The 15,270-nt window shown below is 36.2% G+C and overlaps 1 protein-coding gene and 2 long non-coding RNA genes across 5 annotated transcripts; 1 reads left to right on the top strand and 2 right to left on the bottom strand.

The window, feature by feature from the left end:
• Positions 100-1,945, top strand: LOC107644660. Of its 2 annotated transcripts, XR_001621369.2 has the most exons (4): positions 103-376; positions 455-530; positions 1,150-1,192; positions 1,458-1,945. It is a non-coding gene; the product is annotated as an uncharacterized LOC107644660 (long non-coding RNA). The 2 variants fall into 2 exon arrangements; XR_002347549.1 differs by having other exon boundaries at positions 100-530.
• Positions 3,337-4,707, bottom strand: LOC107642187 (ribonuclease 3-like). Its single transcript, XM_021103146.1, has 3 exons — positions 4,533-4,707; positions 3,962-4,072; positions 3,337-3,871 (listed from the first exon to the last, which is right to left on the bottom strand). Exon 3 carries the CDS (start codon positions 3,806-3,808, stop codon positions 3,431-3,433), a length of 378 nt encoding a protein of 125 aa, XP_020958805.1. The 5' UTR covers positions 3,809-3,871; positions 3,962-4,072; positions 4,533-4,707; the 3' UTR covers positions 3,337-3,430.
• Positions 6,925-8,647, bottom strand: LOC107642188. 2 transcript variants are annotated; one of them, XR_001620635.2, is made up of 4 exons: positions 8,286-8,647; positions 8,042-8,190; positions 7,864-7,956; positions 6,925-7,404 (listed from the first exon to the last, which is right to left on the bottom strand). It is a non-coding gene; the product is annotated as an uncharacterized LOC107642188 (long non-coding RNA). The 2 variants fall into 2 exon arrangements; XR_002347550.1 differs by having other exon boundaries at positions 8,105-8,190; positions 8,286-8,646.

The raw sequence follows: 15,270 nt of genomic DNA on the forward strand, positions 1-15,270 counted from the left end.
AGTTAGACCAAATAAATCAGTTCGATTGTAAATTAGAAAAATTAAATTTTAAATTGGTCTGAATTAATATTTTTTATATAAAATCACTACAACTCTGTCCAAAATACCCACATTCAAAATTGCTAATTCCAAGTGTACCCTTTGCCAAATCAAATTAGGGTTCAGTTATCTACTTATCTCATCTGCTCATCTTCTCGGTTTAGGGAACCATCATCTTCTCAGCTGGAGCCGCTACTCCAACTAACGCTCGCACCAGGACCTCGTTGTTGCCGTCGCAAGCTGAAGTTAGTAGCCACTCATCTTCTCCCATCGCAGAACGCAGGACCAGCACGTCAAGCACGACATCAGGGTCGCCGTCGTAGCGTTTGTAAGCTGAGTGAGTCGCCGTTTAGCCAACACAGGACCAATCTTCTTTTCCACTGTGTTCCCATCTTCTCTCCTTTTGCCAATGCAGGACCATCTGAAGATAGGTTCTCTAGCCGCCGCCTGGACAACCACCCCATCATCGTTAGCTTGCCACCGTGACCTTGGTTAGTCGCTCTGATCTTAATTCGTGTCGTGATTGCATAATGTATAACTGATTTGTACATTCAATATTCAATTTTTCATAGATAAGTAGTGTTAAATTTTAATCTATGAATTGAAGTCCTGAGATTTTTTTATAATTTTTTTACTTTCATAACTTATTGAGATGATGGTTATACTGCAATTTGTGGTATTGAAATCATCCCTGCTTGCATTTATCTAGCTGTAGAAATCTGCGAATTGAATTACTTTTGCATTGTTTGTGTATTCTATGAATTGAATCTGCAAGACCATCCCTGCTTGCACTACATTTTGTAGAATTCCAAAAATACTACGTTTTGTAGTCAGGTAGATTTGAGGACTGGAAATTTGTTCTTATTAGGCTAGAAAATTATTCATTTAGGTGTATATACTACTGAATAGTAATGAAGTGGCCTTCTCTGTGATTCTGTTTTGGGTTAGCTTTGTTTTGGTTTATGATTGGTTTATGGAAGGGAACAAATTTTAAAAAAAAAAATTAAAGAAAAAGAAAAAAAGAAGTAGTACGAGTATTATACAATAATTATTATTTGCTTAATGTTTGACTAATGTTATCTCCATCTGTTGTATTAAATTTTTTTGCAGTTCCTTGGAAAAAAAACTGAAGGACAAGATGGCTGAGTTTCAGGTTGGTTTTTCTAAACTTATCTCTTTTGTTTTAGAATTGTGTTTAGTTCGTTTGTATATAATGTGTCTTAACTCACGCGTATAAGAAAATGTTATGTCATAATTGTTTGTGAGATTTTGTTTTATTAAATATGTTGGAGGTTAGAAGTTGGCCTTGCCAATAAGTAAGGTTTGGAATTTTATATTTTGAATTGTAAGTATGAAGTTGACCTACATACAAGATTAAGATTAGATAAAAGCTAATATCATTTTGTTTGAAAATTTAGGACCAAAAGCCTAAAATGGATTTGACGCAAATGGACACCATCAATTCCTAATTTGATGAGCACCAACAAGACAAACATGCTGCTGAATTGTTTTAATGACATTGTGTCATTGTGCACAAGATTTGGATTTTTATGAGTTGCATTATGTCTGTATAAAGAGGCAGGGTTCACTAACTTTGGAGATTAGAATCACTTCAGAAGAAGTTCCACCATTCAGATCACTATGTTAGTTCTATTTACTCAAAGAGCCTAATTGATCCTGGCTTGGCTACTTAGTTACTTATTTGACTTGGTTTGGTAGAATGGCAAATGAGAATGAAGTGCTTATTCTCTTTGGTGACATGCCACATACAAATGTGTATTTGTTGAATCTTTTGTTGTATTTACAAGAATGTATTAATCTTATTTGTTATTATGTAGAAGTTTAAAATTGAATTGATATTATACGTTTTTTTGTTTATCTATATAAATAATGGATTTTTTATTTACTATCCTATCTTTCTTTAAATATTATAATTATGTACGAAGAGAATAACTTAGCTGTGATGGTCTTAATATATTAAAACTGTTCAGTTAGCCACGGTTAAACTAAGGTTACAATTCATTTAAGTATGTTGATAATGAACTAAATCAAGAAAGTACTATATTCACTTATTAAGGAACTTAGAAAACTTTTCAATTAGCTACGGTTAAACTAAGGCTACAATTCAGATAAGTCTGTTGATAATGAACTAAATCAAGAAAGTACTATATTCAGTTATTAAGGAACCTAGACATAGTTTCTCTCTTGCCCCAAGTTGTGTATACTTCAACTTTAACCCTTTTAAACCGAGAGGCTTCAACTTGTAGTAGCACTCTGCTTTGCTTGGATTCTTTCTAAGTGACATTGTGGAGTGTAGCGACACACGTTACAATTACCATTTTATGCACAATATAAACTAGCAAATTGAGCTTATACAAGAGCCATGCCCATGCATATCCGATTTGGGTTTAATTATTATTAGTCCACTAATTAAACAACGTTAATTTGTTGGTGAGAGATAAAAACTTGCTTGTACGACTGAAAATGATTAGTACATTATTTCTTATGTCCTTTTGAACTCTTAGAAGGTCGAGCAACTTTTTATATCAATGGCCCCTCATTCCCCAAGAATTAATCATCAAATAGGGAGGGTGAACCAAAATGAACGGTTGAGTTAATATCAAGTAGAGTGGTTAAAAAAAATACGGTCAAAACAGAATGCTTCCATGGCATCTAAGATGTAATTGTAAATATGGCCTTTTTGCTCTCTTCTGCTCTACATTTCAAGGGCTACAAAAGGTTCTTTAAAGGCTTGGTAGCTTTGACAGCTTGATTATTCATACCAATAATGCATCATGATTTCTTCATCTACTAGACTTCTGATCTTCAACCCGCTTGTATATCTCATTAGCTCGATCCTTTAAATAAAAAACCAAATGCATCATAAGAGGATTAAAATATTTATTAATTTAACACAGAGCTTGAAACCTGAGGTTCGTGACAAACAAAAGATAAACAATTAAATACGACTATCATGGTAAAAATGACACATGAAATAACACACTACTCATCACAAAAAAATTAAGCATGACCCGGTTCTAAACAGAGTCAAACTGGATTTTAAAACTGGATTTAAAGAATAATTTATTAACCAAATTTTTTAGATACAACTAATTAAAATGTGACATGTCAACAATTTTAAAAAAAGATGTTTGGAGTATTTATGAGAGTATGCCCCTTCCAAAAAACTAACCGTAAAATGTAGGTAGAACCGCAAAACAAAAATAGCACACATAGAGTCAAACATATTCTAATATCTTAAATAAGACAAATTACTTATTTCCTTATCAAGCAATATCTGGACATACAAAGCATATTTATTTATGGGGAATCAATAATTGATCCCTATTTTTCACACTTAATAATAATAATATTTGGATACAAACAAATATTACACAGGTATTTTAATAGCATTAGACTTTGTTTTGCATAAAATAACACCTTTGGATCTAGTATCAGGACATGAAATATATTCGGCTAAGTTAGCATCCAGGCACACACGAATCTCCCGCAATAACACATCACTCCGATCTTGGAAGCACACAATTTCGGGTTCAACTCGACGAGTCTTAGTCTTTTTTATTGCATTAACAATGTCAATGCCACTATAAGTTTTAGTTCTATGAGGAATTATTCCAACCTTCTTGAATACAACTAGAATGTCCAAAAATTCTGTAATAGATATAGCCTGTCTAAAATATTCAGATTGATTAAACTTTTGAAGGCTACACGTTCCATGTTTTTCCCATTCTTCAATCCATAACTCCATGTTCGTTTTTTCTGATTTTAGACTTGGCCAATAATGGTTTAATCCATTTTGCAATGTATCAATCTACGAGAACAAATCATAAAAATAATTAATAACTAATTTATTATATAACAAGATAAATAAAAATAGATAAAATCTAATTAATTAACTCACCGAGCTTCTCTTAAAATAATCCGCTGGCTTTTCAACACAAGATTGTGGCCAAGGAGAAGAGAAATTTGTAGGCCAAAGACCGTGTATTGTGAAATAGTTTGGGATCTTTGGCTTCGTCATTCCAGATGCATGGATACGAGTAAAGGTTGTTGGCCAAACAAGGGCAAGTTTAAAATATTCATAAGAGGCATTAGTGAGATGAACCGAAGATGCAAGCAGGATAACGTGAAAAACAACGAAAAGTGAGTTCATATTGGAAGTTTAGAAAGTTTAGAGGGTTTTGGAGGGAAGGGAGCGAGTTGGAGAAAGCGATGGTTGTTCTCCTCCCTCCCTCCCTCCCTCTTATAAATCAGAAGTGAGAACTGAATAGCCAAACAGTATATTTCATTGTACATCAATGATACATACTAAAGAAGAAATGCCGTAATGGCAACATGCATAAAGGAGAAAAGCTACTACTAGCAGTATGGGTCACTGAACTGGAAATCAAAACATGACATGTTTCAAACCAAACTAAATTGCAATTTATACTTTCGGAACCGAATCGGTTATCTAATCGGTCAGAACTCACCAGATCGGGGACCAGTTTCTGGTTTCGCGAAGGTAGCTGATGGCGAGAGTCGAAGCAAGAAGTCGACAACCACAACCAGCTGAGGAGAGAGGCGAGAGAGCTGGGGGTGGACGGGTGGTGTCGTTTTGGAACGTGAGGTGAGAGTGAGAGGTGGCGAACTGGGGATGGGCTCAGAAAGGACTAAGCTAGGCTTCTTTTATTTTTTTGACGACGTCCTTTTGCCTTTGGGGCTTGGGTTTTTTTTTTTTTTTAAATAACCGGTCAGGTCTAATCGGTTTTTACCAATTCTCTTTTTTGTCCGGTTTATTACACTATCTGGACCGGTTTTGATAATTATGTTGCAATTTAATGTTGTTACCTTAAATGGATTTTCAAATTTAATTCAATTTCATTACATGTCTCCTTATGATAAATATTATTTTCATACTAGTATTTTTTTTAACAACTGTACATAGATTTTTTAATTTGTTAACTAAAAAATAATTTAAATAAGTGATTAATTTATAACAACCGTATTTTTATATAAATGTCAAAAATATTTAGTGTAAATAGTATTTTTCTAATTTAATAAAGTTTGTGACAAATGGTATGACAAAGAATTAGAATACCTCTCTGCATTTCCATTAGCATACATGGCATGTGTGTTGCAGTTATACCGGTTACCATTATTATTATCTTATTTAAAGAATTATTCCATATATATAATTGGTTAAGACATGGTCTTTTAATTATTGTATTTATATCTCTATATATATAGAAGTTGTCATATGACATGTTCATACATTACAGTTTGCTTCATCAATCATCATAGATTTTAGTTTATTTATTATTTTTATTATTATCACTATCAATAGTCAATAATAATGAAAATAGCACATTTCACTTTACTCGTGAAATTTGTTCATATGAGCCTATATTCCAACAATTTGGTAAATTTACTGTATAAAAAATAATTGTTCACAGAAATTTAAGCTTGAAATGATTAAAAAAGATGTACATAAAGTTTCCGTAGCGTACTATGCCACTGATGGATTATGGGAAGAGTATGTAAACTTTTCAACATGAAAACTAATTTTAATATTTATACGTGAGAATAATATGAAGAGTAAAGTATTGTTTTTGTCCCCAACGTTTGGGGTAAGTCCTATTTATGTTCCTGACGTTTAAATCGTCCTATTTGTATCCTTAACTATAAAAGTAATTCAATGTTATTCTACTATCAACTATACTAACAAATCAGATTATATTTTTCAATTATTTTCACTTGGATGTATTCATTCTCAATTAGGTGTCACTTGGATGTGTTCGATTTTAATATTATACCTACTATTTGTGTTTAGATTCAATTATGTCCCCAGAAAAGTGAATTATGTAAATGTTGTAGGAATTAGTTTCAACATTTGATGAGCTATTTTTCGGAGTAGATCATCGATTCTATTCCAGACATTTGTATTCTAATTTCAAGAAGAGATTTTTAAAACTCAAACTAAAGCATTCATGATGTGTAATTGACAACAGGATAACATTGAATCACTTTTACAAACGTTAGGGATACAAATAGGACGATTTAAACGTTAGGGACACAAATAGGATTTACCCCAAACGTTGAGGACAAAAACGATATTTTACTCTATTTATGGTAGGTTATGTGAAAGTTGGCCATGTTGTGGAAGCGTTTAATTTATTCAACCAAATGCAGCATCAAAGTACTGACTACCGACATAGATTTTATTGTATTTCTAAATCTTATATCTAGTTGTATACAAGGAGGAGATCTCTTATTAAGGAGGAGTACATTGAAAGTTTGCTAATAACCATGTATGTATGCAAAATGCAGTCACCTTGCATCTGCTAGAAGGGTATTTGATTTGTAGAGGTTGCCAATGAAACATTAATAGAGACCGAATTAAATATGAACTTATTTGAGAAATATAGAAACGGAGACTAGGAAATTATTTGAGAAATTAGAGTTTGCATCATTTTAAAATAATCAACAATGTTAGATAATATTTTAATTTGTCATGTCATCTTTTTTGTTAGTTAATTAAGTGTTTTCTGTCAACAAAAATTAACAATATTTGACATTGATTATTTCTGTTACTCTTAATAATTTTTTTTAAATCAATTTTCTCAACATTAGAATGTTTTGATTTTGAATATATTTTTAAAATTTATTCTTTAAAACGATATAAAGTGATTGGTTTCATCTAATAGTGTAAGAATTCATTAAATCCCGTTTTTCAGTCTCATCAAGTTTGAGTCATGAAAATAAAAAGTAAGGGAAAGAAAAAACTAATGTACAAAACATTATCATAATTTAGTTATTACCTACAACTACAAACTCCTACCCTCTTAGAAAATAGCAAAAGAAACTGAAATTGATTGGTAAAAAAAAATAAAAAAAAAAAAACTACCCCCTTCTTTCTATCTCTCTGGTTAACTACAAAACTTTACATTTCTCAGAATTTGGACCCAAGGGAACTGAAATATTTTGTTATTATGCCGGAGTCAGAAGTTGAAAGCTAACCAAAAGGGTAGTTAATTTAGTTAATGAAGCGAATTTACTACAAGGTTGTTGGTGTAGGGTGTTGTGTGAAGAAGTTGAAGTCATGGTGATAAACATTGAGCTGTTTCAACCATGAATCTGCAGCACTGTACAGATATGATATCCTTTCATATTCACATGGCTCTGGATTCAGCCATAGATCTTCTTGCATCTTGTAGGTAGCTAGACCGAAAGGCGGCACAGAAATGCTGCCGCCACCACTGCTTCCGTTCTTGTTCTTGCATTTGTTTCCTTCAGTGCTTCCCCAACCACACCACCAATATATGTCTTTCTCTGTGTCAATGTTGTCACTTTCTGTTTCACAATCTGCAGACACATGTAAGAAATTGTGTTAAGATTTTGGCGAGGATTCGATCATGCCTGGTTTCACAACAATTGCGTAGGAGCGAGTCTCCATTTTGGTTCTTGAAATTGTGTACATGCTTTACTTTAGCGTATGAAATTAAGAAAGTAATTATTTGGTTCCTGGAAATGTATAGCGTGATTCAATTTTAGGAATTAAATTGTTAATTTTTCTAAATGAAAGATTTTTGAAGTGAAAAGTCATGTAAGTACACAACTCTAAGGACCAAAATGAACATTCACTCAATTATGTAAATCAAACTAAATAACTTTGTCACTCTTGATCCAAAACAATGCATGGACACAATAAACATCATGTCTAGTATCATAATTTTCATTTGTGTAAAAAGTTCCTCGATTCTTCCTATTTCGCAGTTGAGAAAACATGAAAGATGCAATCTACCACCTATTCCTAAGTGTTACCTTGAAAAGATGAGGACAATGTGTGATAAGTGAGGAAGCAATGCTTCTAAGTCCTTGTCATTTTTTTGATTCGGAATGGTGTAAATCGGGTACCTATTTAACATAGATTTAACTTCTTATTGAAAAGTGTTAAGAAGACGATGTAGAAATCACAACCATAAAAATAATTATAATTTACCAACAGAGCATTTTTTTATCGACAGTAAGGGCCTGATGGGAAAATCACATGAATTATGCTAACCATGAAACCGCCATCCAAGTTGCCGGCGAAAGCTGAACACTTTTGAATGTCATTAGTGCCGGATGGGTTCTAGCTAACTCGGGAATCTGAAACAAGAAACAAGAAACAATCACAAGTTATGCATTGCTAATATCTGACATGATCAACAAATCAGCAACAGAAATCAGAGTCTGATCTCTACTTTTTTGTTCTCATTTTCTCATGGTCCTCTCATCGCTCATCCTCTTTCGCAAATCAAACAACTTTTCCCTCTTCCCGATTTTCTTCTGTTCAGATGGACTAACTTAGCTTGTTTATCCATAAGCAGAGAATAGAGTGTTTGTGGTTCATAGACAGTAATATCCTCCGTCTTCTCTTCACGTGTTTCATCTCTCTTCCCATTCTGTATGGAAGATGCTGGAAGTTCTTCCAAATCCTCAGTTTCTTGCATTGTATAAATCTCTAGAAAAGGTGTTGACTGTTGGTCAAAACTTTGGCTGCTCTTTAATACTATTGGACTAGAAGAAGATGATGATCGTCCGTAAATATTCAAACGATTGCAGGCATTGTATCAATATTATTATTAGGACCACTTTAATAAAGATATTAAAAATATTTTTTTTAAAAGACGTTTAATGTGTTATGTGTTATGTTATTATTAAACATTTTTATTAAATCGGTTAATAATTTATTTTTTAATAAATTAAAAGAAAATTAGTTTATTATAGCAATAATAATAAACCCAATTGTCTGCATTATAATTATTAGATTCGATTCGATCGAATGGAATTACACAATCTAAACCAAATATCTTTAAATTCTTTGATAAAAAGATAAATATATCTCTGACTTTTTTTTGCGGACATTTAAATCCCTAAAAATTTAAAAATACAATTAGATCCCTAGAAAAATTGGATTTATTATTATTGTTATAAAAAATCGGTTTTATTCTAACTTGTTAAAAAATAATCAGTTTATTAATACGTCCAATAATAATGCGACACGTAAACGTCTTTATAAAAAGATATTTTACGCGTGTTTATGGAAGCATTCCTTATTATTATTATTATTAAAAAGTGAAAATTCATATACAATTTTGTCTTAACGGTAAAATTGATATTTAAGAATACGTGTGACAAAAATAGCCTGGCTTGGGTTGGCACCTGCTTCGAGTTTGTATAGTCTTACATGGCAATTCGAACCTCCCAAAGCCCAATCCACGTGGATCTGAACGTTGTATACGTAGGTAATGGTTGAAATGAAAATCCTAGCAAGCTCTCTTCTCCAATTCGAAACATAACCCCAAATCTGAAATTTTGTTGCAATTCGAACCATAACCCAGAGTGATCTCAGAACCCCAGCGATGTCATCACGCAGATTTAACTCGGATGGAAATTTTGGAACTCGCAGCAGTTCTTCAAGTTCGAAGAAGATGAAGGAGAAGAAGCTCGACGACAAATGTTTCTGTGGGAGAGATGTTGTATTGATGGAGTCTGGAACGATTACGAACCCTAACAGATGGTTCATCAGATGTCCTCTATGGGCGGTAAGGGACAGCTGCTGTTGTTGTTGAGGTTAGACAATAATTTCTGAGTTTTAGTTGACAAATTTGGGATTTTTTTTTCTCTTAGATAAGAGATTGCAGATATTTTGTTTGGGTGGATGAACTCGAACAAGGATGGGAGGGCGTGGTAAGATGTTTAGCCAAGAGGAAGTTCGAGCACTGTTATGCAACACCTGATGATGGATTGACTCTGAGTTCGGGGGGGAAAATCTGCAAGCATCCTCAATTATGGCTAAGAAGATAGACAAATTTAGGGTTGAAATTAGGGGTGAAATTAGGGAAATTAGAGTGATGATTATTACTGTTGCACTGGGGGTAGCATTTTGTCTGTTTTGTGAGTTGTATTTGGTTATGAAATTATAAGACTTGTAAAAAGAGAGGTCTTTGTTCTGTCATAGTTAAAATTTTTGAATGATATGGATTGTTCCTAATCTATACTGGTTTGCTTTTCATGTGATACATTGATGTAGATACACAATGTTTGAACTTATTGCTGCAATCTAAAATGATTCTGATAACATTAAGGATCAAACAGTAAGCTGGAAATTAGCAACCTGATAATTTTGCTATTCAATATATGAGTAAGGAACTAATTGGAAGACGAAAATGTTGTAACAATAACAATAGTGATATCAAGAAGAGGCAAAAGATGGCAAGTATATAATTGCCTTAACAAGTAAATTGTTCATTATATATATATATGGATGCTGGAGGTTCCAAACATTTTGATATTAGACAAAAAAAGTCAAGTACTGGTCACTGAATTTACACCCTCAAAAAAAGCCTTACTAAGTCAGAACTAAGCAATAGGATGAAAATCCATCAGAAAAACATAAGAGTTATGTATCTCACAAGTGTAACCTAAAAACAACAAAAAGCCAGATTCCAAATTTTGCAGTATTAGTCTATGATATTGGGGTCGAGTTACTGCTCCCGCTTGATAAACCATTTTTTCCTCCGCTTGATCCCCGTAACCTGCCTCGACCTTTACCTTGACCTCTCCCTCTATCAGATGTGCCTGGACCTGTAGCTGTTGGAGTCACAACTCCAGGTGTGGGCATGAACTGCATGAACCGGGTGCTTGTTCCTGCACTAGCACCTTGTAGTGGATGTGGTGTAGTTTGAGAGTTGTGTGTGGAGGGAGTTGTTGCTGGTTGGTTGGTAGCTGGTGTACTTGGCTGCTGTCTTTGTCCGATCGGAGGCGGGCGTTTAACACTTCTCCTTTTAACCTGTTTTCTGGTTATTGCATTGGTTGGCTGTGGCTGTGGTTGTGCAGTTGGTGGGGGAGGCATTGGGTGATGCTGCTGCAAACCATAGAACAAGTCAGTTATTATCACACAAGGTTTGTTAGGCAGCTTAGTTAAATGATTAAAACGATGCACTTACTTGTTGAGTGTTGGTTCTTGCATATTCGTTTCTTTCTTCAGTGGCCTCCTGTTCAGCCTGTGCAGATTCTAAGGTCTTCTCATAGTACATTTCAGCCAGTAAATCCTCATCCTCATCATCTGCTGGTGCTTGTGGGGCAGAACTCCCTTCACCTGCAGCTTCCTTCCGCTTTTTACAACTTCTCTTATTGTGACCAGCCTAATGATAAATGTATTAGTCATAATTTGAACTAGTTATCACATTTATCAATAACTATAGAACAGGACAGAATCTCAACTATAATTGGTTAACCATACCTGGAGGCAATACTTGCAGATAATAGTCCCAATCCGCCTCGATGTTCTATGAGGGTCACTCTTCTCCTTAGGGCCATCATTTCTCTTGTCTCTCTTGAGTGTAGGTCGACCAATTGGTTTTCTATACCGTGGTGGCAGAATGGGGAGGGTATCAACATTGTGCTCCCAGTACTCCTGGCTTGGAACTGGACGCATAGTAATCTGATAGGCTGCGTTGTATGCACCCATGGTGAGCCAGTTGTGGGCATATTCTTCTGGCCTCCTGTTCTGGTAAGCCAGTGCAGCACAGGCATGTCTACATGGTAAACCTGTGATTTGCCATAGTCGACAGCTGCATGTACCTTTGCCAAGATCCACACTTACCTTCGTTGGCAAACAATGCACCTCATACACATTTCCTGCGTCATCTCCAGTAGGCAGAGGCATCCATTTGTTGCTCTCTCGCTTTTCCCTCTCTAATCTGCTCTGTTGGGTTGGTGCTAGTCTTCCGTTATACCCAACCAAAGCTTTTTTGTTCCTAGCCATAATCCTCATTACGTAGCACCTGACTTCCTCCAACATTGTAATGATCGGCTTACCCCTCATCTTCTTAACCTTAGCATTAAACACCTCGCAGTTGTTGTTGGTGTAGTTGTCCAACTTAGGGTATTCACTGAAATGAGCTCTGCTCCATTGTTTAGGACTAATCTTATGCAGGTACTCCCAAGCCCCAGCATTGATGCTTTTCAGTCTCTCCATGGCAGCATTGAAGTCTTGTATTGTGGTTGCCTTGGCACAAGACCACATGCACATTTTCAGCTGTAAATCACTCCATTTCTTGCGAAAGTTTTGCCATATATGCATTGCACAGAATTTGTGGTTGGCATTTGGGTAAATCTCTTGTATGGCTGGGATTAGTCCCTATAGTAATTCATATAAGTAAACAGTGCTCAGATTTCAAACAAACCAGAAACAGATTTAAGTATTTAGCTAGACAATTTCCCAGCACTCTAATATCAGTCTCAAAACAAAACAGAATTCAATATATGTCTCAGCACAAACCATACATCAAAGTAACTAAACACATGAATCAGCCATACATTCTTATAAGTAAATCTGCACAAGTACCTTTTGCATATCTGACATGAAGTTAAACCCAATAGCTTGAAAATCTCCCACATCCTCCTGGAGTATCTCCAGAAATCACTTCCAACTTTCTTTGTTCTCTGATTCAACAACTGCGTAGGCAATAGGATAGATATGATTATTTGCGTCCTGTCCTATTGCAGTCAGCAACTGCCCCCCATAGTATCCTCTTATGAAGGTCCCATCCAAACCTATAAAAGGTCGACATCCTCCCACAAACCCCTTCTTACACGCTTCAAAGCAAACATAGATTCTCAGAAAAACCGGATTTGAATCAGGCATGGGATTTGCTTGGATCCTTACTGTCGAACCTGGATTAGTCTTCAGTATCTGGTTACCATAATCACGAAGTCGTGCATATTGTGCAATCTCAGAACCTTCAATCCGCTCTTTTGCTTTCTTCATAGCTCTATAAATTTTCCTTCCATTAATTAGTACATCATACTCGGATCTGAAGTATTGGTCAGCCTCTCTAACTGTCAAGTTTGGCTGCACTCGAATCCTCTCCTCCAACTCATCTATGACCCACTTTCCATCTGCTGACTTACATCGATTGTCCCGGCTACATGTATGTTCATTTACGAATGTCTTTACCTGAAAACTTGCTGGAAATGTTCTCTTGGCACAGTATATTTGCCAAGGACACTCCTCATCATAGCATATAGCCTTCGATCTTGTAGAATCACATCGAGCAAAGAATATGCTCCTTCCAATATTGATATTAAACTTTCTGACAGCCTTTCTGAAGTGGCTTAGAGTTTCAAACTCCATCCCAACCTCCAACCGAACCTGGTTAACTGGAGCATCAGGATTGCTCTGAGGAAAAACTGGAGTTTGTTCGGTATCGTCGTCACTTGCTATGCTATGCAATTCCTCTGATTCATAGCAATGATGACCAGGATTTTCATCAGAGAAATCATCATCATCAACGGGGACGTAGAAGGTTGGAGGCTTGTCTGGATCGGGGTTTGGAATGAAAGACTGGCCTGTAGGGGGGGCCTCCTAGTTGATCTCCTCTTATTCACCTTTGGCCTTCCCTGAACTTCCTCTGAAGGATTGCTCTGATCATTCTGGGGAGTCCTATTGGTGTCAGAGGGTGGGACTGTCTGAGGGATTGATTGTGAGAGTGGATTCCCATATGGATGAGGGTGTATTAGGTTAGTTGTTCTGGTTCTAGAGGTGCAGAGACATTGGGTTCAGAAGCAGGGACTGAGTCTGAACAAGCAGTGTGTGTTGGTTGCTGATCTTGTTCAATAGGTGGCTGGGAAGGTTGGGACTGACTTGATGGTGGTTTATCTGGTATGCCAGGCGTTGGGGGAGGCTGAGAAACCTGTTTTGCCTGAACAGATCCTGAGAGTTGTGGGTCTGCTGTCTCCTCTTCCATAGTGATATTGTCCTCTTTTTGGGCATCCAAACCAGCCTGTGTATGTGCTTCATAGGCCCCTTCCCTGCTCTGGGCCTCACTCTTTTTTCGGTCATCCATCCCAACTTGCAGATTACTTACAATATCAGCATCATCCTCATCTTCCACTACTATCAACCTTCTTTTGGGACTCTTTTTCGGAGTTGGAACCTTTTTAGCACACCGCTTTACTCTCCTCTTTGATGGAGTCATGTTGTTCTCCTCTACTAACACGGGCTCATCCACCGGATGCTCTGTATATACATTTACTCTGTTACTATTCTTCACAGCTGCCTCATACATCCTAACTATATCCATGTCAACCTTGAGGTCCCTCAACCCATCATCAAGCCCTTTCCCAGGTTCCAGCCAGAAAAATTTAGAAACAGATGTATATTCTATATCCTTCACCAAATCAGATACGAAAAAACCATTCAAGGTATCAACATTAACCCTCTCTATCTCTGTGACTTCACCATCAACATAAGTAAGCTTCCCAGACGGCCCTCTCTCAAACCGTCCTCTATGATTAATACACAGTGTTATATGGATGGTGGCCATTCCTGAAACTGAAATAAACCAACACATTCTAAGATAACAGTGCATGTTACTACACCTAACACAAACCATAAATCAACTACTTCAGCACCTAACAGAAACCCTAAATCAATTAATCAACTAATTTAGCAACTCTCAGCCACGATTTCATATGGTAATGTAATCTATCCAACTAGTCTCAGTGACATTTGAAATAAATTAACACTGGCAATGACATACCTCAGCTCTCTGCCGAGCAAAGGGGGTGACCTCTACACCGTCGGCGACGAAGTCCCAGGGTTCGAGCTCCGCTGCCTATTCCTTGCAAGTTCCTCTACCACGTTCTCGTTTTGATGGCTCTGTACTGCTCCAAATGCCTTTTCCAACTTCCGAATGACAACGTTGAAAGCCGTAGCTTCAGGGTGATGGTTTCAGAGTGTTCCCGGCGTCTTCTCCGGCTAGGAAACAAAAGGACGTTCTCTGCTAGGGCATAGTCAACGTCCCGCGAATTTTTCTTCAATGTTAAATTTTTTAATGTTAAATTCCACGTGGATTGGGCTTTGGGAGGTTCGGATTGCCATGTAGGACTATACAAACCCGAAGCAGGTGCCAACCCAAGCCAGGCTATTTTTGTCACACGGAGCCCATCTCTCATGGTTACAAAGTCAATTTCCTTCTACGATGGGTACATTTGTCAGCGTTCTGAACTATCATAGGTACAAATGGTCAATTATTCTTTATAAATATATATGTCTGCATACTAAGCCACGTTGGCGGCTTTCTTCCTTTCCCAAATGGCATTCGGCCAAGGGATATAATGGAAGCTATGATGATGATGATCAATTTAATTTTTGTTTTATCAAATAATTTTTTTTGA

The sequence above is a fragment of the Arachis ipaensis genome, chromosome B05 (assembly GCF_000816755.2).
Source record: "Arachis ipaensis cultivar K30076 chromosome B05, Araip1.1, whole genome shotgun sequence".
Classification (NCBI taxonomy): domain Eukaryota; kingdom Viridiplantae; phylum Streptophyta; class Magnoliopsida; order Fabales; family Fabaceae; genus Arachis; species Arachis ipaensis.

What these genes read in the sequence shown, in the direction of transcription:
- LOC107642187 (XM_021103146.1), bottom strand. Translation starts at nt 3,808, where the DNA reads ATGGAGTTATGGATTGAAGAATGGGAAAAACATGGAACGTGTAGCCTT.